Source organism: Phragmites australis, chromosome 21 (assembly GCF_958298935.1).
Source record: "Phragmites australis chromosome 21, lpPhrAust1.1, whole genome shotgun sequence".
NCBI classification, from domain to species: domain Eukaryota; kingdom Viridiplantae; phylum Streptophyta; class Magnoliopsida; order Poales; family Poaceae; genus Phragmites; species Phragmites australis.
In genome coordinates this window covers 1735226-1759295 of record NC_084941.1, presented here as the reverse complement: position 1 = coordinate 1759295, position 24070 = coordinate 1735226, and the positions used below count along the sequence as shown (strand labels likewise).

At 44.6% G+C, this 24070-nt stretch overlaps 2 protein-coding genes and 1 pseudogene across 3 annotated transcripts; 2 read left to right on the top strand and 1 right to left on the bottom strand.

Annotated features, from left to right (window-relative positions):
• The first annotated feature begins 685 nt into the window (after positions 1 to 685).
• LOC133903315 (oxysterol-binding protein-related protein 1B-like) lies at positions 686 to 7359 on the top strand. 2 transcript variants are annotated; one of them, XM_062344627.1, is made up of 10 exons: positions 709 to 1220; positions 2699 to 3052; positions 3479 to 3566; positions 4535 to 4959; positions 5266 to 5421; positions 5630 to 5797; positions 6039 to 6179; positions 6271 to 6507; positions 6600 to 6713; positions 6925 to 7359. In XM_062344627.1, the coding sequence occupies exons 1-10, from the start codon at positions 858 to 860 to the stop codon at positions 7123 to 7125; spliced, it is 2247 nt and encodes a 748-aa protein (XP_062200611.1). In that variant the 5' UTR covers positions 709 to 857; the 3' UTR covers positions 7126 to 7359. The 2 variants fall into 2 exon arrangements, with proteins under 2 accessions (XP_062200612.1, XP_062200611.1); XM_062344628.1 differs by lacking the exons at positions 6600 to 6713; positions 6925 to 7359 and having other exon boundaries at positions 686 to 1220; positions 6278 to 6466.
• Positions 7360 to 8219: 860 nt separating this feature from the next.
• LOC133904005 (flavin-containing monooxygenase FMO GS-OX-like 2) lies at positions 8220 to 9919 on the top strand (annotated as a pseudogene).
• Positions 9920 to 13557: 3638 nt separating this feature from the next.
• LOC133903317 (protein NRT1/ PTR FAMILY 6.3-like) lies at positions 13558 to 18114 on the bottom strand. Its single transcript, XM_062344629.1, has 4 exons — positions 17760 to 18114; positions 17453 to 17670; positions 16782 to 17362; positions 13558 to 14604 (listed from the first exon to the last, which is right to left on the bottom strand). The coding sequence occupies exons 1-4, from the start codon at positions 17881 to 17883 to the stop codon at positions 13749 to 13751; spliced, it is 1779 nt and encodes a 592-aa protein (XP_062200613.1). The 5' UTR covers positions 17884 to 18114; the 3' UTR covers positions 13558 to 13748.
• Positions 18115 to 24070: the final 5956 nt, after the last annotated feature.

The following is a 24070-nucleotide window of genomic DNA, read 5'->3' as shown; positions in this document are numbered from 1 at the left end:
CGTATTACATTTTATATACAAATACACAGGTATTATCAAAATCTAATAAAATTGATAAACTTTTTTTCTATTTTTCTATGTAGTTCACATTTGTGTATCTTAGAATGAGTATATAAATATACTTATAGGGATAAAAAAGTATATCTAATTTATTTATACGATATATTATAATAGAAAATATGTACTCACATATATAGTGGACGCCAACAGGCAAGCCAACTGTCAGGTAGGCCCCGCTCTACAGCGTGCCTACAGCCAGCCAGAGGTTGTGCCTAGCTGCACCGCACCAGCACTGAAATTACTCACCCACTAGAGACACACCGAATACGGAAATTCTACTATAGCATACAGAAGCATGCACGGTTCATCATCCTTATGTTAATGTTTATGTTAAGAAGATATATATAAAAAATTAGATATATAAAAAATTAATAAATAGATAAATATTAAGTAAGATAAATAAACGATAGGGATAGACGGTACGCGTGTCAAAACATCCGGAGTTATATTTCCCGAGACACGCCGTTCCACTGGCCGGACCAACCAGATGGGCACGCACCAACACGGGGCCAGGCCACTGACACCGGGGACCTACCAGCCAACCGCACCTGAACCGGCCGAGCCGAACCACCGACAGGCGGGGCCGGCACGCACGAATCGGCCAGCCAGGCCCAGGCGGGACGCGCGCCGGCGCTGCCTTGTCCGAGAAGACGGTGTCGCTCTCGCCACGGGCCAGTTCGAACCGCTTGCCATTTGCACGAGGCGGAGGAGGCGTCAAGCGCAAGGCTGCGCGCATAAAGCCCCGGCCTGCCGCTGCGCTGCCGAGCGCAGGGGTAGATCGGGAGGCGGGGGCGGCGATGCGGGCGAGGGATATGCACCCGCTCTGCTGCCTCGCCGGGGAGTGGCCGGGCGGGGAGCTCGCGGCCGGCGACCGCTCCCCGCCGCCGCAGCCCGTGGACGGGGCCGGGGCGGAGGGGGAGGCGGCGGTGGCAGTGGCGGGGGTGCTGTACAAGTGGACCAACATCGGCAGGGGCTGGCGCCCGCGGTGGTTCGCGATCCGCGGCGGCGTGCTCGCGTACTCGAAGATCCGGCGGCGCGTCGCGGCGGAGCCGCCGCCCGCCGAGGCCGCGGCGGCGGGCGGCGCCAGGCTGATCGGGGTGGCGCGCGGCAGCGGCGGTGCCGGCGCCGGGGAGCGGCCCATCGGATTCGTGCATCTCAAGGTGACTCCATCGCGCTCGTTTAGCTTCGTTTTTGGATTCCTCCATTTCCTCCCCTCCCGTTCGCCATGATCTCGTCATTCTTTAGAGCAACGACATTGTGATGCCTCGATTTATCCCCAAAACTCTGAAACAGTGAGCAAATCGCTCGACAAACAGTAAGCATTTCATCAGGCAAATCCCACTATTCCTCCAAACGAACAGGAGCTAAAATTCTCCTACAAATCGAGTGACTAATTAGGCGAGCTGGTGCCGGTCTGGTCCACCGCAGTCCCTCGGTTTCCGCGTCACATCGGATCGGAACAGTCCAACAGAGGAGCACAGGCGCAACTCCAGTCTCCAGCTGTAAAGTCGCACTCCCAACACGGGTCACGTCGCTTCGCGCCGTGCATCGTCACGATCTGCGGCGGAGATCACTTGCAAACACACACACACTCGTAGTGAAGGAATGGTAGAAAGTTACAAGCAATAGCTATGGCTGTCGGATAAAGTTATGCCTTGTTTTGATTGGAGCTGGCCTTTTACAGCCTCACCTCGTCCCGTAGTACTACCGCACAGTGTGAAAGAACAGTCTTTGCATCAACTTGCAGCAGTGGCGTCCTTGTCCCGTGATCGGGGGAGGAGGGGCCGGCGAGATGTTTACGGGTGGGGGCAGCCGGGCTCGCAGCTGGGCCTTGTTCAAACGGCCTGACGGCTTGGCGCCTCGGCTTGTATTGTATCGCGTGTCCGTGGGTTGTTGGGAATGTGAGGTGGTACGGATCACTCTGCCCGTGGCCATTTAAAGGTCTGGGAGCTGTTAAAGCTCACCTTTTCCCCTCTCCCGAACGGTCCCTCGCCTGTTGCCTGCTACTTCAGCTAATGGGATTTATACCCACTTGTCCTTTTGTTTTTGGTTATCAGCTTCTTTAGCTGGATGAAGCAGTGTGCTGAACTGGCATGGCAATGCAGTGGTTGGAGGTTTCAGATATTATTTGAAGTGACTTGCAAGTGTAACTTTGGCCATTCAGATTATGAAAAAACTCGACCTATGGGGAAGACAACCCATGTCATTACTTTAAAGATCGAGAAAAAGGCACCGGAGGCCGGCCACCAAGGGCATCTCTGAAAACAGCTTCACGGCCACCTAGAACCACACTGAAAGTGACACACAGTAATGCGCCTTTTTTTGTGAGAACAGGGTTCGAACCCTGGTCGGTATCACCACAATTGGGTGACTTACCACCGTGCTACCAGCACGTTCTGCCAATTCAGATTATGCCCATCCCAGTAGTTAGATCACTCATGTTCTCATGTGCCATGGGTTTGTAAATCTGCAGGTAGAAGAATGCAGTTTACAGCGTCAGCCAATAATTACCATGCATGTGACAATTCTATTGCACCACTGACGTACTTCTTCTATGACACAATTTTAAGTTTCAGTGACTGTGCTGCTTGTGAATAGTCCTGTTGCTGATTCAGTCATTCTCTTGGATTATTTGTAGATATCGTCATTTGGTGAAAGTAAATCAGATGATAAACGGTTCTATATTATTACTCCGACCAAAACACTTCAGTTGAGGACTGGTTGTGCTAAGGATCGGGCGGCTTGGATTGAAGCACTTGTCTCTGCAAGAAGTGAATATTCTTTTGATGTGGATTTATTGGGTGACCAGAATGAGGTATCATTTTCCACAGAAAAGCTCAGAGATCGCTTGCATGCTGAAGGGGTCGGCGAGGCAATTATTAAAGACTGTGAGCAGATTGTTCATTCAGAATTTTCGCAGTACCATACACAGGTGAAGCAACGCTGTGAAGAGTATTTGAGCTTTATTGGCAGTCTTCCACGGGAAATTGAGGTAATGTATTCTTGGAATTCAATAGGTAAAATAAGCAACTTATAGAGTTACCATGTATGCTACGATATCTTGTTGGTTAATCTACAAGATAAAAACTATTAATTTCCTGTTAGAACTGTATATCCAAGTGATTTTGCTTGTTGTTCCAAAAGGGTACTGGATGTGCCTATCCTTTATGGATTGATTTTCGTGTCTTTAGCAGGTAACAGCGAGTATTACAAATTGATGCAAACCTTATTTTGATCAACACTCCTTGTACTTGAGAAGATGGACCATACCAATTGTAACTTACGATCCAAATATATCGTCACATATTTACTGAGAAGATAGACCATACAAACTGTAATTTTGAACTGTATGTCCGAAGTCGAACAATAAATTGGTGGGATGCTATCCACTCACCAGAATTTTCTGCTGTTCCTGCAGGTAGTTAATTCAGTAGATACAACTGTCAGTGAGAAGCCACAGTTGGAGTTGTTCAAGCATGACTGCTCCAGCTCTGGAAAATGTAGTGGTACTTGATATTCCTTTTGTTCCTCCTTTTTCTTTGGAAAATTATGGCTAGCCTTAAATAAAAGCTTACTTTTTAACCGTGATGTGACTTTTTTCCTTGCCATGATATGCCTTTAATTTGCAATCTTCTATTCATTGCTCCATGTAGCTGTGAAGGTTCATTGCACAATTTTCTAGCACTACCGACGCTAGAGTACTTTTTTATGAGTGGTGTTTCTGACATGTTTAATTTTGCAGCTTCATTTGTTCATGTGAAGTAAGCGCATCTAATAATTTCCTGTCATGCCAACCTGTAAAGATTTAGCTCAGATGTAAATATTACCAACTCCCGGGCTATGAATATCCATTAAGCGTCAATATTCAAGAACATGATAGAAATTTTAGCATATTTGAATCGATTCTACTCAATCACGGATAGACTCTATGCTTTTCACTTGGATTACTCTGAATATAAAATGGTGGAAATATATAAAAAATAGGGCATACATTATTACATTTTTCTCTCGAAACAAATACTCCACCCGATCCAAAATATAAGTCGTTTTAGACTTCTCCACCATGTGCAAACTCCTGTGAACTAAAAGTACAATCAAGAAGGCAAGACAGCCAATGCTATCCTCCAGAAAAAACTATGCCACCCACTGCTCACAGTAAGGAGTATATAAATTGTTCTACACTTTTGAGTCACCTTTCCATCATGTTTTTCCTGTTTTACCCTTACTCCTAGTTAATGTGTGTGTGTTGGGGGGGGGCATACATCATTAATTGAAGGGTAGAATGGTCATCTTATTCCTTCCTTAATTCTTGTGCTCAAGTCTAAAACGACTTATATTTTGGATCGGAGAGAGTACATTATTGTGCTTTCATTGGAGGCAATTTCATTGCAGTACCATTTTCCTTTCTTCTGTGTTTTTGTTTCACGTGAGATCTGAAATATGCTAACTGTCCCTAATTTTGATTTTCGTTCAGAATACAGCAATACAGAATCTTCTGATGATGTTGGCAAACAAGAGATTAGCGAACTATTAGATGGAGATGAATTTCGTTTCTATGACACAAGGCAAAGTTTCAGTGACTGTGCTTCTAGTCCTGACCTGAGAATGGGATGCTTAAACAATGGAAATGAAGATCATAAATATGTTGAATCACTAGCTGTTGAGAAGACCAACAGATATCTGTTGTCATCTTCAAAAAGGCGCTCAAAGTTGCCTGAACCAGTAGAAAAGGAGAAAGGTGTTAGCCTTTGGTCAATGATCAAAGACAATGTTGGAAAGGATCTTACAAGAGTCTGCCTTCCTGTTTACTTTAATGAGCCTTTGTCTTCTCTCCAGAAGTGCTTTGAAGAATTGGAGTACTCCCATTTATTGGATCATGCATATGAATGCGGTTTGAGGGTATGTCTGTTTCTCTACCTTCCAGCTTTCTTCTGGCCCAAACACTTAAAATAATTAAATTGAACCCGGGGAAACATTGCCTTGCATGTTACAATGTGATAGGCATTGCATAAAGCCTAGAAATCGGGAAGTTTGCACTTTCGGGTGAAACATAGCACTTGAAATTGGAGTATCAATGCAGTGGCTGATGGAGTTCTCCTTCAGTTCAGTCAGCATCAGTGTCATGAGTGCTGACTAGTGGTGTTTCTTATGTATTTATCCTGAACTGATCTAATAGTAATATCGTAACTTTGCTTTTGCATTCAGGGGAATGGTGTCATGAGAATTCTTTACGTTGCTGCTTTTGCAGTATCTGGATATGCTTCCACAGATTCTCGACCGTGCAAACCTTTCAACCCATTATTAGGGGAAACCTATGAAGCTGATTACCCTGAAAAGGGTATCCGTTTCTTTTCGGAGAAGGTAAGCTTAGAACCCAACACATTTAAGTGCAGCTTATACTCGATTGTTGTTTGGTCGCTTGATGCACATATTGAACATATATGTGGGCTGAAAGAGTAATCGGTAATAACATCACATACAGGGATCTGAGACCAGAGTATTATTATTAGTTTTATTATATATTTGAGAATGCTTTTGAGTGAATATGCTTGTTTATTCTTGGCACCAGGTCAGTCATCATCCTATGGTCATGGCATGCCATTGTGAGGGTAAAGGATGGAGATTTTGGGGAGACAGCAATCTGAAGAGCAAATTCTGGGGTCAATCAATTCAGCTGGATCCTAGTGGCGTGTTAACTCTACAATTTGATGATGGAGAAACTTTCCAATGGAGCAAGGTCTAATTAAAATTCCTTACAGAGACAATACTCGTACTATTTTCCTTTTGATGATTGGAACCAACTCCTGTTTGTTGCTCCTCCAGTCTATCCATTAGTCACTGTTAGATGCACCTAGTTTATGATTTTCTTATTTCCAGAATATGATTGCCTCTCTGCACACACACTACATTCAGAGATCTGCAAGAAATAATGAATATTCTTTGGCAATGATGCTTAAATGTCTTGTTTTCCTTGTCAGGTTACGACAACAATTAATAACCTTATCATTGGTCGAGTCTACTGCCATCACCATGGCACAATGAACATAATTGGAAATAAACGTTATTCATGCAAGCTGACGTTTAAAGAGCAGTCTTTCCTTGATAGAAATCCTCGGCAGGTAAAAATCTGACGTGGAATCACCCATGGAAAGTCACTTTTATTCTTCTCTGTCTATATAGGTCGTACTAATATATATAGCTCTATACAAGGTTCAAGGAGTTGTTAAGGATGCTGATGGGACCAAGGTTGCAACCTTGATGGGGAAGTGGGATGAAAGCATGCATTGCATTATCAGCGATGATGCCTCTAAGGTGAACTCCTATGGTCCACATCAGGGTGCTGGTGCCACTTTGCTGTGGGAGAAGAATGGGCCTCCAGTCAGTCCTACTCGATATAACTTGTCCTCATTCGCAATAACATTAAATGAGCTGACGCCAGAGCTCAAGGTAGACATAGAATGTACATATAGCCCATCATTTTAGTTCTGTTAGCTCTGAACCTGAAAGACTAAAGCACAAATATTTTTTCCCTTGTTAAGGAGAAGCTTCCACCAACAGATTCAAGGCTCAGACCAGATCAGCGACACCTGGAGAATGGGGAGTACGAGAAGGCCAATGCTGAAAAACTGCGTCTCGAGACAAGGCAACGGATGGTTTGTTCTCGTGCCCTTTATCATTTTTGCATTGTCCTACCATTTTCATGAAGATCATCTAATTGATTCATGGTTCACACTGGATGTAAATTGTTTGATCTACTATTTTCCACGTATATGATGGATTGAATTACATTATAGGACTAGGTGGCTAGCTGTCTGGTGCTTATCTGCCCTAAGCCACTAACCGGGTTCGTGTCTTCGGCTGCAGGCAAGGAAGATGCAGGAGAGTGGTTGGAAACCAAGATGGTTCCAAAGGGACAGGGAGGATGGAACGTTCCGTTATGTCGGAGGTTACTGGGAGGCAAGGGAGCAGAGGAAATGGGTTGGCTGTAACGACATATTTGGCAACTTGTCTATTAACAGCCCAAAGCTGCAATCATCTACGCTAGCTCAAGTATATAGGGATTAGTGAATGCTACTATCCAGTAGGTGTTGACATCAATCGGGTTAATCACTTAAAGTACATAAGTGATCGGCTTCTCTGGTTTCTGTTGTGCAACTGTGAGCTAACATGCTCTCCTTGACTCCTTGTCATATTCAACCCAAGGACATTCAAGTATACTCCAAACTTATGTGGATACTGGGATACTTATGAGAAAACTTGCTAACATTACTGTTAATAAATTGTCAATGATGCTCTTTTTCCCCTTTGTATTCCACAACGATGAGTTTTATATTCTTGGTGACCAGTTGATCGCTATCTTATGCTCTAATGCTCATAGGTACCTAGTTAAGCATCAATGCTACAGTTTAAACACTTAGTATATCCTACGTGGCAATAAAATGTAGTTCCATTCTACTGAAAAACTCTCTAAGCGCTTACATTGTGCTTGTCTAATGTACATAATAGTACTACTCTAGAGACAAAATTTCACAACTTGAAGGATCTTATCAATATGATATTTTGTCTCTAGTAAGCGTCTTAATTATAATTTGTCTATTTCTCAGATGCAAATGCATTTTTCTTTTCTTTTTTTGCATGAAACAACTGGACTTTGCATTGGGTACTACATCAGTTATTAATCTAAGCCGTACACAACATTGATATGATTGGGATATACAAAATTAAGGGTAGAATATATTTTTAGATTTTTTTTCTTAGCATGCCTCTCATCTAAACTTAACCCTGATTATCTCAACTGCTTTGAAATAGTCTTTGCAAACTAAACATTTGAATCAAAACTGGCTTTCCACCGAAATATAAAGATCTATAGCCTTATTCTTGTTCTAGCCTTATGCATCTATTTATCGCTTGAGGTAGGATTTATTAAGTATCTTATGTACTAACACTTATTTTACTGAATTTAAATGAAGATTCCAAGAACCACCATTCAATGTTGACGATGAATATTAGAAGATTAATGTTTCGTCTGCACCTAAGTTGCTTGTAGGGTTTAGGTCTACTCGCTATGTTTTCTGATGTATTGTATAAATTCTATTAAGTTTGAAAAACTATTTTTGGAACTCTGTGTTGTGATGTAGTACTATTTAAGAGTCTAATCCATGCCTATCGAAGTACGTCTGTGATGATAAATCTGTTGGTATACGTCCAGGCGGAGAACATGATCTGTTGGTGCCATCTGCTCCCTTCTTTTTTTCTGATAAAAAACCTCAGGTAAAAAAAAACTAGCATTGTTTGTGTGTTCCAGGAATCGACAAGTGGAGAGGAAAACAAATGCACAGCCACAACTATCGCGTTCCAGAACCATTTCGAGATCATGTAAGTGACCTTTGCCTCTTGAATTCTTGCAGTCTGAAAGATTTCACCAGATCTAGTTCGACTCTCTCTCTCTCTCTCTGCAGAATGTTGTAATTGTAGGATGTGGACCCAGTGGAATTGACATTGCTATAGAAATCTCACATGTGGCCAAGGAAGTGCACATCGCAGCTAGATATTCGGAGGACAGGCTGGGAAAGATTGAACTCTACCATAATGTTTGGATGCACGCAGAGGTTCAAAACTCTGAACTTTCTTAGCACCTCTCGAACACCTTCCCCTTCAAGTTAACTAAATAAACTAGAGCAGTCTGTAGTAACACACTAGCACGATGAGCAGGTATATTGCCTCCAAGATGACGGCAAAGTCAGCTTTGCTGAAGGTTCAGCCGTGGCTGCAGACACCATTCTTTACTGCTCAGGGTAGGATTCTACTCAAGTGGTTTCTTTGACCTGTGCTCATCATCTCTTTCCTCCTTTGCAATTAGTACTGAAAATAAGTGTTTGAAATTGCCTTCAGTATCAATACCATTTTCCGTTCATTGACCTCGATGGGCTCACCGTCGACGACAACAGTGTCGGGCCGCTGTACAAGCACGTCTTCCCTCAAAATATTTTTACATGGCTACATTGTTCAGAACTAATGCCACTCCCAAGGTTAGTTTGTTAGATATTAATTAGACGTCTACGTAGGATAAACCATAATATGGCTTGTTAAATAAGAGAGAATGAGTTAATTTCTTAATAAAGGAATAAGTTAGGCACGATATAAAGAGCTAGAAACCAACAAATATGCACATGTGAGAATCCAGTGTTCTTGAAATGTGTTATCCAATTTAATAATTGATCATAAGAGGTCACATAAACATCACACATAGATACTATGCACAGTGCTTTTTTTACACACAAATTTATGCACTCTCTCACATCTAAGAAATAAGTATAGACAATTAGGAGCGCTCTAAAGACAACACAACATGTCAGTGCAGGCATATATCACTGCAAAGTCAAAAACGTTGTGCGTGTTTTCGCAGACCACTGTCTTCCGGTCACTGGAGCTGGCATCCAAGTGGGTCGCCGCCGTCCTGTCAGGGAGAGCGGCTTTGCCGAGCGAGGAGGGCATTGCTGGCCGCCGTGCAGGAGCACTGCCGGCGATGGCGGAGGCTGGGAGGCCCAAGCGCCACACGCGGGAACCCAAAAAACGCCATAAGCACGTAATGATGCCTGAAGAATGGGTAAGCGAACGCTGAAAACTCAATGCACGTCGTTGCCGATCAGCTCCTGAAAGTTTGCAGGCCGGCTCGACGACGGTGACGGCTGAGATTGTGCTTGTGTTTGCTCTGGTATACGACCAGGTGGAGAACATGAACTGGCTCGCGGACCAGGTGGGCGAGCCGCACCTGGAGGCTTGGAGGCGCGAGATGTTGGAGAAGGCGCTCAGGTCCGTCTCGTCTCTGGACGACGGTTACAGAGATCGCCGGGAATGAGAGAACAGTGGCACAAGTGTACTGTAGGATCAAACAAGCCAAATCATATCAAAGAACTTGCAATCTAGCATCATCATATCGTCATTCTACCCTCTAGACGATTACTTTACGTCGTTGTAATCTTCTTCGAAATAATTTGCTCTCGCTAAACAAGAAATAAAATTGGTCTTTCTCCAGAGGAATAAAATTAAGGAATTGCTAAACAATAGTCAGCTATCTATCTATCTATTACCTTAGTAATTGGCCAACAAAAGGGGCTCCACGTTCGCTCTTAAAGCCACGAAATTACCACGTTAATCTGAAAATAGAAAAATATCTAAACCGCTCATTGTTATGAACATCTAACGGTGGAAAGAGTCCAAACATTTAATCAAAGAGTCCATACGGTAGTTTCGGTGGAAAGGAAAAGAAGGAAACAAATAGTACATGTCCCAACTGTTTTGGTTACAGACATGTAACTGATTCAGATACAAACTCTGAGTTGGATGTGTTTCTTCTGTTTATATATTAAAGAACGTGCTTCTTGGTTCTGCATCGCCATACAATAATTCAGACACGCCAAAATTGTAGCTGTAGCTATATCATCAAAGCCTGACAACGGATTTCTTACCGGAACAATTTCTGACTGACTTGCTTGATTCACCGAAGCTCTAGATCTAGATCTCTCTTTTATTGATTGAAGTCAACTTCCAGCGCCAACTTCTGACTTCAACTTCGCAGATTGATTACAAGTTGCTTGATCTAGCAAGCTGTAGTCGACTTCTGGTATGCTACTTGCACATCTCCTCTTCATGGCTATCACTGTATTGACATACACATTACATGTCATCTGATATTTGTTAACTGCAAAAGTAATATGCATATTTTTTTTAAAAATTCTTTTGAGATTGGGATCTGCTCGAGGATTCGTGCTTGTCTTGGGTTGTTTAGATGCTGGGAGCGTTGTGGGCCACTTCACTTTATGGGCCAAAATTTGTCCTTCTTGGGCCTCTTATTTTCTACGCTGTCGTGGGCCAGTTTGCTTCATGGGCCTGACTCTATGTGTCTTGGGCCTTTGATGTTTGGGCTGGCCTGTATGTACTTGTGCAACTAATTTGATGTGGCATTGGTTCTAGCACTAATAGTGCAAAAAATTTATGCTAGGATGTAGGTGTTCCTTTGAATTCTAATTCTATGAAAATATTTATTTTCAGTGCAAAATTTGTTATTCCAGATAACAAAAGTGCCATGTAGTTGAGTGTCTTGTTCTTTTTAAAATATTTGCGTACGATGCACTCTAATTTTTACATGTATATTAAACTTAAAAATTTCAGTTCTCTAATTTTTTTAGTGTACAAATTTATTCATTTTTTGTCTGCTAAAAAAGTTGACTACAGTCAAAAAAATTGCAGTTGATATTTTGTTTGTTGTTTGAGATAATTTTTTTGACTGCAATGTCAAAAAAATCAGCCGATTTTGTTGGCTGCACAAAAATACGCCGGATTATGTCTCAATTGGAGAAAAAATTAACTGCAATACGAAAACAAATTAGCTGATTATCACATCCGTGATACCATAAAATCACTCTTTTTTATGCTCTTGCTTTTCTAAGGCCTATTAGGCCCTGTTTGTTTTTTATTTTTGGTTTTGCTTCTGCAGCTATTAAAAGTCAGAATTTAGAAACTAGAACAAATGAAGTTATGGAGAAATGGTTTATGGAGAACTTAGAAGAAAAGGTTGTTTTTGAGAAAAATAAATTAAAACTAAGAAGCTCGTTGAGAGATGTTTTCTAGAAGCTATATTGCTAAGAAGCTAAAAATTTATTTTAGAAGCTAATATTCTATTTCAAAAGTAGTTTTTTAGACAAACAAAAACATATCTTTTTAAAAAATCAAAAAGCATAAATACAAACAAACAGACCCTACCTCACTTATAGACTTCCCCAATCAGCTGTCCGTGAAGCAGAGGCGCTCGTTTCTCATCGGTGATCCATCCCTTGCGTGTCATTCGTGGGTCGCGATTATTATCTACTATCCAATCTGTCATGGTCTATTCGTAGGCGTAGACGCGTAGTGAGTCCAGTGGGATGCTCTGTCCACGTCTTGTACTGCTCACAGATTGCTTGGATCAATGCCTTTTACTAGGCCGATAGCCATCGAAGAATCCCTCAGACACTAAGGTATTAGTGTATTATTACTAGGCCGATAGCCATCGAAGAATTCCTCGCAGACGTGGACAGAGCATCCCACTGGACTCACTAAGGTAGTGTTTGATTGGATAATGCAAAAGTAATGTAAACTTTATCAGAAAACATTACAATAAACGACGTATTACATTGATTACGCTCTTTGTTGGGCTCTCTTCGGTAATGGAATTGCAAGGACCCTCTCTCCCTATACTCTAGGCGGCCGCTGCCTACAGCGCCACATCTGCATCGGCCTGCGACGCCGCGTCCCACGCCCAGCCTGGAGTGTGCCACACCCATGACAGCTTGAGATGCCGCACCCGCGCTGGCTTGGGCCGCCGCCGCTCGCGCCGCGTCGCGTACGCTCGAGGCTCCGCCGGTGCTGCCTGCTTTGCATCGAGTGGATCCGTGCCGTTGGGGGGCCGCCGTCTCGTGTGTAGTGTTGGGGTGGCTGCCTCTGCCCGGCCTTCACCAAGGAAACGGAGGGAGAAGGCCCAAGGCGTAGTGGCCTTGCAGGAGATGAGATGGGAGCTTGAAGATGACGGGTAGCGAAATCCCATTACGCCGAGGTGTTAGCGGTATCAACTTTCTATGTTTCCATATTCGATTGCAGTGCGACTTGATTTCAGTGGAGTTGAAACAAACATATTTGACGGAATCGGTTGCCTCCCTAATCAGATTATGTTACATCAACATGAACCAAACGCTACCTAAGTTCTTTGATTACATATTTGTTCATTTTCACAAGAACATAAGAAAAAAATATGCAAAAGGACATAAATTTGAGTTTTCACTTGAAAGATGCACAAATAGTCCTCGCCCCTACCCTCCTCCTCCACCTCTAAAGCCATCTCCAATGGAAGCTGCAAAATCTAGAAATCCAGTACTACAGTGATTTGCGGACTACTGTAGCGCATGCTTTCATCTCCAATAGAAACGGCATCGGTCCTAACAGGAATACAACCGGACCAGCATAGGGAAACGGGAGAAGCAAATATGCAGGCTACTGTAGCGATCATCAACACTGTTTCTTGAGTATGCCTATGGGTCTAAAAGAAGGAGAAGAATAAGAGAAGGTAAAAAATATGATAGTTGTTGGAGATAAAAAAAATAAAAAATACTATAATAATATTAGAGAATATTATAATAATATTATATAGGATAAATTTTTAAGTATCCGTTAGATATGGCGGCACGACACCTCCCCAATTCCAAACCGTAACTGAATTCTAAATCTGCGATCGCCGCCTGTCCTGCAGCTCTAACACGCGAGTGGCGAGTGTAAAGTTCATCGAATTCAGTTGACTGACCAATAGGAAACACTAACTTAATTTGACTTATCTAATCCAGTTCACTGGACATAAGTCTCCACATAAAGTAATTGCGTTATAAACGAAACATTTTAGGGATCAAAAGGTGCTTAATTATAATTAAAGAGTAGTACTCCGTACTATATTTGACACTTATTACGCCGTGTATTTCTATCTGCATTTCTTTACCCTCACGTGCACATTAATTAGCTCCACGTACGTAGGTACGACGGGATCACACCGTGCCAAAATGCATCACGCATACCCTACCGAATACACGCCAAAACAAGTCAAAACCAAACAAGAAAAAAGAAGCAGCAAGTATACAAGGGACGCATGCATGGGCAGGGCAGCATTAGTGCCCGACGGCAATGGCCTCCTCATCGGTGAGCTCGATGCCGGCGTCGGCCAGGCGCTTCTCCTTGTAGACGTACCCCTTGGCCGCGACCGTGAACAGGACGAGGTTGATGGTGCTAATCACGGCGAGCAGCCAGTAGAAGTAGTCGAGCCTCCCGTCGTTGAGGTTGTCGGCGAGCCAGCCCCCGACACCGCCGTGGCCCGTGACCTTGTGCACGATGGTGACGAGCAGCGTGCTGAAGAAGAAGCCGAGCGCGCAGGTGCTAAGGAACAGCCCCGTGCTCATGGTCTTCATGCCCTTGGGGCACTCGCGCAGGAAGAAGTCGAGCTGGCCCATGTACGTGAACGCCTCGCCCGCGCCAACGAGCACGAACTGCGGCATGAGCAGGAACACGGTGAGCGTGACGCCGTGCTCGGAGGTGGTTTGGCGGTGGCGCTCGATGAGCGCGGCCGCGGCCATGCCGACGACGGAGAAGAAGAGGCCAACGAAGACCCGCTGGAGCGGGGTGAGGCCGTGTGGGTTGCCCGTGAGGCGGCGGGCGGCGGGCGCGACGAGGCGGTCGTAGACGGGCACGGTGACGAGGATGGAGCCGATGAGGAAGACGGTGAGCGAGCCGGCTGGGATTTGGAACCCGGACCGGCCGCCGACGCCGCGGTCCATGACCTCGGCCTGCGCCACCGAGAAGGTGGCCATCTGCGCGTGGATGGTCCAGAACATGATGGTGGTCGCCCAGATGGGCAGCATCCGCACCACCTGCTTCACCTCCTCCACGTCCGTCCGCGTGCACAGCGTCCACATGCTCGTGGTGGCCGCCGGCGACTCCCGCTCGACGATGGCCGCGTGGTCAAGGAATCTGCACGTACGCATTGCATACCAAGCCGTGGTTAGTATCATCACTGTAGCAGTGCCAAAATACAAAAGGCAAACAAACAGTTTAATAACTCGATCCTTGGAAAGCGACAAGTTCATTTCTCCAGCAAAACAAACATGACAAAACCAACGCCAAGTTCATTGCTCCAGCTCTGCAAGCAAACTGAGACAAGCTTTGCCTGCCTGCTCGCCTGGTGACTACGACTAGCACTGCTCAACACGCTCGTGAACGATTCGTTCAGTAATGCGCGACTTGTGATTTGGCCGGTCGTGGCCGTGAGCCTGCACTGCACCTGCAAGGCTGCTGCTAAGCTATGCGGGCGCGTAGTGCCGCGTCCCGTGGGCTCCATGCAGAGGCAAGCTCCCACCGACCGGCAACTGCAATAAAATTCCACAGCTCTGGCTGGCTGCCTGCCTCGCCTTCCCTAGTTTTCTTTGACAAGACAAAGCATCTGTTGGGCGACTAAATAACTAGGAGTGCATGCATCTGCAAGAGGCGTTACCACTAGGACTAGGGCTGAAAATAAAGGTCAAGGCTCACGGATCAACTCAGACTCGAAAAGACTCGGCTCGGTCTGGTTCAACTCGGCGGCCAAACAAGCTGAGTTGTCTCCCTTGCTCGGTGGCCAAACAAGTTGAGGCTAAGCTAGCCCACGTATGACTCGTTGACTCAGTCACTGGTCCAACCCACAGAGCCCAGCGCTCCTTTAGGGTTCCAACCCTCCAAGTCCAAGACAACTGCTAGAAGCATCGCCGCCCTCACATCTTACACTCCCGCTGCGCCGCCTCTCTATGACTCCTTGCCGGGATTCTGCACGAGCTTGACCACGTCATTTGAGCCCTACTGTTGTAGCTCGTAGATGAAGTCGACAAAGACCTCCTTGGTCTCGGCATCGACGTGGCTGTAAAGGAATCTGGATTGCTTGACGGCGAAAGCAAGCGACTCAGCGACGTGGAGGTGGAACGCGTTGGCGGAGTCACGGTCGAAGGAGGTTGCGACGTAGAGCAGGGCTTCCTGGCAGGTGACATGGATCTGGCACGCGATGAGGTCGTCCATGGTCATCTTCCTGCCATCTGACAAAGGAGCCCGCGGCGGAGACTGCCTTGGGTGGCGGCGGGCGGGCGGAGTGCATGTCACGCGGGTAGGAGAGGTAAACGAAGGCGTCGTTGGCGTTGCAGAGCAAGGCAAGTAGGGGGCCGGGTCGAAGAGCAAGAGGACAACGGCAGAGGGGTTGGGGAGGAGGAGGTCAGGGTCGAGGGAGAGGCGTCAGGCATGAAGACTAAGCATCAAACCCAGCTCGAGTCAAGCCTGATTTTTAGCTCGGAAAGTTTACTCGGCTCGCTCACAGCTTGGCTCGTTTCCACCCCTATTACCTTGCCCAGTGCTCAACTCCTGCATAAGCGTTTCTTCAAGATGCAGCTAATCAATTACAGAGTGAAGCCCAAAGTGATCGAGTTGCATAATCTCACTCTGCATCTGTCAAAATGTACTGACGCTGTGTTGTGCGTGGGTAGGTGGTTAGGAAGTTTATTTGTGGCGCAGTATGCATTGACCATTGTCGTCGTTGATGTTCTCTTTCAAATACACAAGTGCATATCTGTCCTAGACACAAGCAGGCTGCAGTGGCCGTCTTAATCTTTTTTCTTAAGGATTCCAAAATCCCTAGTTGGTTCTAGTAGCTAGGGGACCGATGTAGGCTACTTGGGCCACAATTTTGAACAGGTACAAAATGTTCATACTCGCGTTCTAAAACGACTTAATATTGTTCTTGAGCAGGTACAATATGCATCATTTTCGTCCCCATCGATCTAAATTTCTTTGTGATCCATTAGCAGGATTTATTTACCGGTAAATAAAATTTATCCGGTACTACCAGTAAATATGATGCGTCTCCTATAACTCGTCGAACAGGCCATGGTTCGGCAGATTAATCTATCCAATGTGCAAACCAGTGATCATGTTTGAAAAAAATTGTTAATTGAATCCCTTCGGTGCAACTGTTTGAGCTTAAGCAATGCAATTAAGTCGTCGTTGCTGGTGTGTAGTACATGTTAATGGTATCACTCTGATCTACTGTCAACTGGCTAATGACGAATGGTAGTGTTAAGTGAATTCATTCAGGTCGAAAAGTGAATGGGATTTTGCTCATTAATTCTTACCGGCATTCCTTACTGTGGGGTAGCTTCTGCTTTCCCTTGACGTCCGTGCCGGCGGCGGCCGCGTCGTCGACGTCGTGGAGCATGTCCGGGTCGAGCGGCAGCGGCAGCGCGCGCTTGCTCCAGGCGGCGGCCGTCACGGCGGCGACCTGGGTGAGCGGGCTCCCCACCAGCTTCTTGAACCGGTACCTCCTGGTGCCGGACAGGAACACGGCGAGCCCGCAGAGGATGCCGACGGCGCAGACGCCGTAGCCCCAGAGGCGGCCGACGTTGTCCTGCACATACACCAGAACGGTGACGGCTACCAGCGCGCCGATGCTAACGAAGAAGTAGAACCAGTTGAAGAAGCGCAGCATCTTCTTGCGCTCGCCATCGTGGCCGTCGTCGAACTGGTCGGACCCGAAGCCGGAGACGCTCGACTTGAGCCCGCCGGTGCCTAGCGCCGTCAGGTACAGCCCCAGGTAAAGCACCCCGAGCTGCGTCCCGTTGGCCGGCACGCAGTCGGGGCTCCGCCCCTTGGCGTCCGCGCACGGAGGAGGGCGCAGCCCCGGCGCTGCTGTCGAGATCGTCAGGATCATCACGCCCTGCATATATACACGCGCGCGCGGATCGATCATACACACGCATAGGTGTCACGCTGTTGTGTGTTTGCACGGATCGGGCTGGCGACGAACCGTGGCCTGGACGGCGGTGAAGACGGCGATGGTGAGGTAGCGGCCGAGGTAGGTGTCGGCGATAAACCCGCCGAGGAGGCAGAGCAAGAAGGAGGTGCCGATGAAGTTGGTGACGGTGTTGGCGGCGGCGGCATTGCCGAGGTGCATGGTGCCGGTCATGTACGGAACCAGGTTCACCGCGATGCCCAGCGTCGTCATCCTCTCGAACAGCTCCGCACCTTCACGAATCGATAATTCTCAGTGCCAAGAAACAAACAATGACCAGTCATGTGCCGTGAGGCCCGTGAAGCGCAATGGTGTGGGTTACCTAGGATCATGGCCGCACACGCCCAGCCGCCGGTGGTGGCGTGGCTCGCGGGGCGGCCCTTGTAGTCCCAGGCGTCCGTCAGGGACTTGCCCTCGGAGGCAGCCTCGGGCAGAACGGCTGCCATCGCTCACGTACTCCTTATCTTGCTCAAGGTCGATCTTTCGGCAGAGGCGGGGCCGGTCAGGTGGTGCGCGGGAGCACGACGAGGAGGCTCGAGCTCGCAAAGCGGTTGGGTGATGGTGGAGTGGTGGTTGTGGGGCACGACGGACGCCGCGTGCTGCTGCTTGCCGGAAGCCTGCTTGGCCGGGGTGCGGCTTTTATAGGAGACGAGTGCCAGTGTATCTTTGCATCGGGATTCTGGCTACCTCTTACCTTTGCTAGCTGTCCGTGAAGTAGAGCAGCTACTATCTGGGGGAATCAGTATCTGCATCTCCGCCGACCTTTCCCTTTCCTTCCCTTGACTCTGGCACTCGTTAATTTCTTGCGCAATTATTAACTTTGCTGCTGAAATTAGTGGATGATATATAAAAAGTGCTAGAAAATTACTACTCCTACTAGCTGGCTGGGTGCTCCGTGAACTGACAGGAATGTACACGTGATGTATACACGACTAATCTGGTTCATTTATTTCTTTATAGAATATTTATCTATCTATTGATTCTTCTATATTTTTCACCAACTTTTTTAATATAAATCTCAATATAAATGAACAAACTTAATAGAACATGTGCCTGAAAGGGCTAATGGAAATTACCTGTTAGTGGAGTGGGTGTTAGGTAACTTGGTTGGGTCAGAAAAGCGAGACGATATTTTTCAGTGTCTGGTAATGGATGGTTGAATTAACTTGACTCTTTTTTTCTTTCTTTCTGAAAGGACGATAAAAGAGTTGTCAAATTTTATCAAAAGAAGAGAAGAAAGTAAAAAAACAAAGAGTTTAACTGACCCTGTTAGGTCCTAAGCAAAAAAAGAGAGCAAAGACGATTTGAGCTCCGGAAACAACTAGAAGGCAGCCTCTAGAAACAAAGAAAAGAAGGAATAAGCTTATTACAAAGAGAAAGATATCGATCTAATCAGTGTCCTCTAACTTCAGGCTTGATCGAGCTATATTTGCCACCATTCCCTTTTCAAGGAAATATATGCTTATGATATCCTCCTTAGAAACTCCTATGGTTGATATTGTAAAAGCCGTCAAGCAAATATGGAGTGATTTCACTTTTACACGCATGGGTATCTTGAATTTGTTTGAAACGAATAGAATTTCGCATGAGATAGTTCGATTTCTATCGGAATTGAGAAAAGCTCCCGCATCCGAAGGTATAAAAGAGATTCTGATGTGTATATGTTGCCGTGAGAACAAGAGGGTTCCAACTTTTTGTTAGGATTTAACGGATGCAGCATCAATATCAATAACTGACTTGTACACATATTCCACATATATCTCCCTACTTCGGCACATGATCCTCTACTTCGGCAGCAGTCACCGTGTAGCTTGCAGAGTACGAGTCTATTTCTTGCTGCTCTGTTGACCACTACATCCACTCTGATCGACAGAAACTTCACATGAGTGAGACAATTCAATTCCTGTGAGAACCGTGAAACATGAGACAATTTAGTTCCTGTGAGAACCGTGAAAAATCGCTGCGTTCGAAGGGGACCGAAAAAAAGATTCCGATGTTTATGGATTGTCACGTAACAGGAACAAGAAAATTTCAGTTTTGAAATATCACAGGCATGGTGTAGCTAAATACAACTTCGCACATACATATATGGCTATCTAAGTTGTCCATCCACTACGGAAAAAACCATCAAAGAGACAAATCGTTAGTGAGCCTCCTCAGTAGCCATCACTATACACTATTAGTGATGAGTCTAATACCGATCCGTCACTAATATGTGGCTCGAGCGAGAACTCAGCTATGATCCATCACTAATGAGGATCTATTAGTGACGACGAGCGAACGACCTGTCATTAAAGATATTAATGATGGATTACATTATTATCTGTCACTAATAATTCAGTCATTAGTGGCGGGTATATATCCATCATATTTGCAGGAGAAGACGGCTGCAAAATCCTGACATTGCTTTAGGGTGCAGCTAAGAAATAGATAAATCCCTTCAGAAAATGAGGCTATTAGTGACGGGTGGTAAATTCACCTGTCACTGATGACAGATAGCTTTTCAATCTATCTCTGTAACTCAGTCATTAGAGACGGGTTGAAAAGATACTCATCACTAATGACTCATAACACTAGTGACGGGTTGTAGCTACTCGTATCTCGAACTCGATCGTTAGTGATGGGTGGTAAATACACCCGTCATTAATGACTCGATCACTAGTGACGGGTTATTGTTATTACCCATCACTAATGATTGAGTCATAGAGATGGGTTGGAATCTAACCGTCACTAATGACTCAGTAACCAATAACAGGGGGTAAGAAACCGTGTAGTGACGGTTTATAATTAACACATATCACTAATAACTGAGTCACAGAGACGGGTTGGAATGCTACCTGTCATTAGGGATCAATAATTAGTGATGGTGGTACATACACCCGTCATTAATGACGGTCACAGTGACGGACAACAGACCTGCTCAAGTCATAGAAGACACATTTTAGTGATGGATCTCAATTATGACTCGTCACTTGTGATTGTCATTAGTGATAGGTTTCAATCCATCACTAATATTTTATTATTAGTGACGCAATAAGAGTGACGAGTGCCGTAACCGTCACTAATAATTGTTATTATCCGTTTCTAATATACTGTTCTGACTTAGTGATCCCTTATACCTAATAATCACCTATCCGTTGATTCTCTTACATACTTCATAATTTTTTCACATATCTTTTTAATATAAGTTCAAATAAAAATAAACTATGCTAATAAAGCCATACGTCCACGTAGCTAATGAAATTTTCCCCTCTGACCATGAAGTTTTCCCCTCTGACCATGACGTCTATTTCCGGTGGACAGACAGCTGTTACAACGACACGCGTTGACATTACAACCTCAGACAGACTAATCCCTGGATATATGTGTCTATATAGATATGGTATGCGTCCATCGTGAAAGACTTGGAACCTGGGTCAATCTTCTGTTCTTGCCAGTGTGTGCCGACCTCCTCTGCTGGTCTCCCCGATTGCGAGCGCCCACCATCCATGCTAAGCTGTTTGCTAATGCTAGCTGGGAGGAGTGAACTTGAAGTCGGCAGGCAGGGGTACATGACAAATTAGGTCACACCATCTTGGAAAATGGAAGCAAGAAAACTTCTCCACTTTTCTTTCGAAAAGGATAGCTTTAAAATTTTTTAGGCTAAATATTACTACTCTAAAAATTCGTAGAGCTAGAGCTATATATACACCGAAGTTGTTTGGATAAGCTATTTTATTTATATTTAAGTCTAAATAGAGAGTTAAATTATTTTATTTTAACTCTCAAACATAATATCTATTGTGGAGTTGAGAGCTAGAGTTCTGACAAACAATATCTAAACTCCTGAATTTGAAAATTGTAGCTGAAAGCATGGATCATACATGAAAAGCATCGTTTTTAGTTAAAAGACTGAGAAAGGTGTATGAAACGAGATACGGTAATCGGATCTCGCAATATTGTCAAAGAAAAGATAGAGAGGAAAATTTGGATCTAGCTCAGTCAGCGACACCAAGTGCTCCAAAGAGTTGGATCATGCACGTCTAATCTAGGAGATAGATTGGAGTTTGGTTGGTCAGGTGCAGGCCCTCCAGCCAGTCTGCCTCAGCTGACAGTGTATTCTATTCTTCTCTCTCAATGAGCTCGTTCCTCCATTCTGGCTGGCTGCACTGATTGAGCTTGCATTAGCAGCAACCTTGGGCACCATGAGTGTTCAGAATTCTTTTACATGGATAGAAACGGAAGATCGAGGACGTGTTAGAGAGTCACAGGGTGCATGGGATCCCGTTGATCCCTAGCTAATCGCCGGATGAATGGATTTGTGATGACTAGTATCTATAATGATCATTATAAAGGTGATCGGCTCAACAGGATATTATTAGATTCGGTCAAATACATGGGAGATGATCTTCAAGTAGGTAATCATGACCAGCAATCAGTGACCAGCGACCAACGACCAAACGACCACGACCAGCTAATAGTATTCAAAAGATGGTTAAGGACATGTTCATTAGTCCTTTAGTTTTACAAATACATGAGGAACAAAGTTTGAAGAATCCTGTTGCTAGTAATGCTAATGCTTCGTGTCCTTCTGCTGTCAAGAAATTACCTAGTATTTCTTATACTTACTTAATAATTCTCATGATGACCGAGATTATATGGATAATGTTGCATCTAATTATGTCACTTATCATGCTATCAGAACTGATGTAACATTAAATCCATATCAAACACCATATGTTAAACACCATGCTTCAACTTTAGCTCCAGTTTATAGAGCCAAAGGTTATCCTAATGTGCAGATATCATATTACTAGACCATAGAATATAGTGCTCCGTCTATACCATTTTAAGGGTCAGGCATTCCTTATGGGCCAACACCTGCAAAGTGATTCGCTACGCCACCTCCTATTACTTCCTATGCGCCGAATTTTCCCATATCACAATTTGAGCCAATAACTAACTTTGCTCAGCCTGTCGCCGATTATGCTGAAATCATACGAGAACAAGTAGCTACCGTGCTAAAGGAACAATTTGGCGTGAAAGTTAGAAGAAAATTCATGCATACCAAAAGCCATATCTTGAGCTTATTGTCTCATCTTAAAGAAAAGCTAGAAGGTTATGATTTTTAAGATGTTAGCCGAGTTTTGCAAAGAGCTCTGGCTCAAGAGAGCCGGGTTAAAGAATCTAGAAATTTTTAGAGATCAAATTACAAAATAAGAGTTGATTGTCCTAATGTTCACATGTTTGAGTACGAATCTGAAAATTCGGACGATGACGATGCTGATGTGTGTGTGGACGAATGGGTCTGGTCAACTAAATCCAAATCATTTGTTTGCTCCACTCTTAAGCCGATGCCTCTAAAGAATCGGCAAGAAGAGATTACATTTACTTTTGATGTAGCAAAGTGTGATCGAATTTTTGATTACTTGCTAAAAAAAATATATTAAGTTTTCTCATGGTCATGTAGTTCCACCACCAGATGAGTTGAAGAGCCAAGCTTATTGCAAATGGTATAATTCTTATTCTCATGAAATTAATGATTAAAATATTTTTTATCGACAGATTCAATCAACCATCAATGAAGGACGATTGAAGTTTGTAGAGATGCAAGTAAACAAACAATCGTTCCCAGTTAATGTGGTAAATTTCCAAGATAAAATCGTCCTAACAGCCAAATCAAGCTAAGTCAAATAAAGGAAAAAATATAGTCGTTGGTGAAGAAAGACCTAAACCTTTAGGAGAAAACAAGAACTTGCTAACAGAAGTGTTACTTTAGAAAACTCTCGAAGGCAAAGAATCAATCAAGATTGTGATATACACTTCAGCTATCGGGAGGGGGGGGGGGCATGATCACAATGCTAAGTAAAAGATGATCAAATCAAAAAGCCTGGAAGTTGACAATTAGAAGATTAATGAGACGAGACATAACAAAGTTGTGAAGTTCAAACCCACCTTCGGCCAACTTTTGTCTAAATATGAGAAAGACAAGGCCGCCCGAGCACATAATAGTTGACCAGGTGGGTTTAAGCGGTCATGATCACCTTCAAGGCAAGGACAACGAAAAGATTGTACTACTTCCATTTGTCCAGCGCTTGGGTAGTCAGCACCACTACTATGGGCACTCCCTACTATGTCGTTTCCTCCTTGCCCAACGTGAGGTTATGACGGTATGTGGATGCCGCATCCTCCCATGCACTTTCCTCTTTTCATCCGGGATGGATAGCACCAGGAAAGCCGATGTTTGATAGAATAACACATCCTGTCCATGACTGATTGAAGGGCATAAATCAATCAGGTAATGCATAACACTCAAAGATGTAAAGAAAGTACACCAAGCCAAGGAGCGTGAAATTTCTACTCAAATTTCATATTCTAATGAGGATGAAATGAGGACCACATCTACTGATATTTTTAAAATTGGTTCAATGAAAGTGATTGCCGAAGAGCTTGGTGAAGGACCAATTGTCATTAGCATAATCCGGTCAAATATAAACATGTACCTACCACTGTCCAAGTTGCTCCAAAGGCCAATGATCATGAAGCGAGCAGCAATAAGCTATTGTCTAAGTACCTACTGTCATGATGATGTCCCTCAGGCTTGTCCCATGCAAAGAAGAGAATATTGCAGTGGCTGCGCAAGCAAGAATTGAT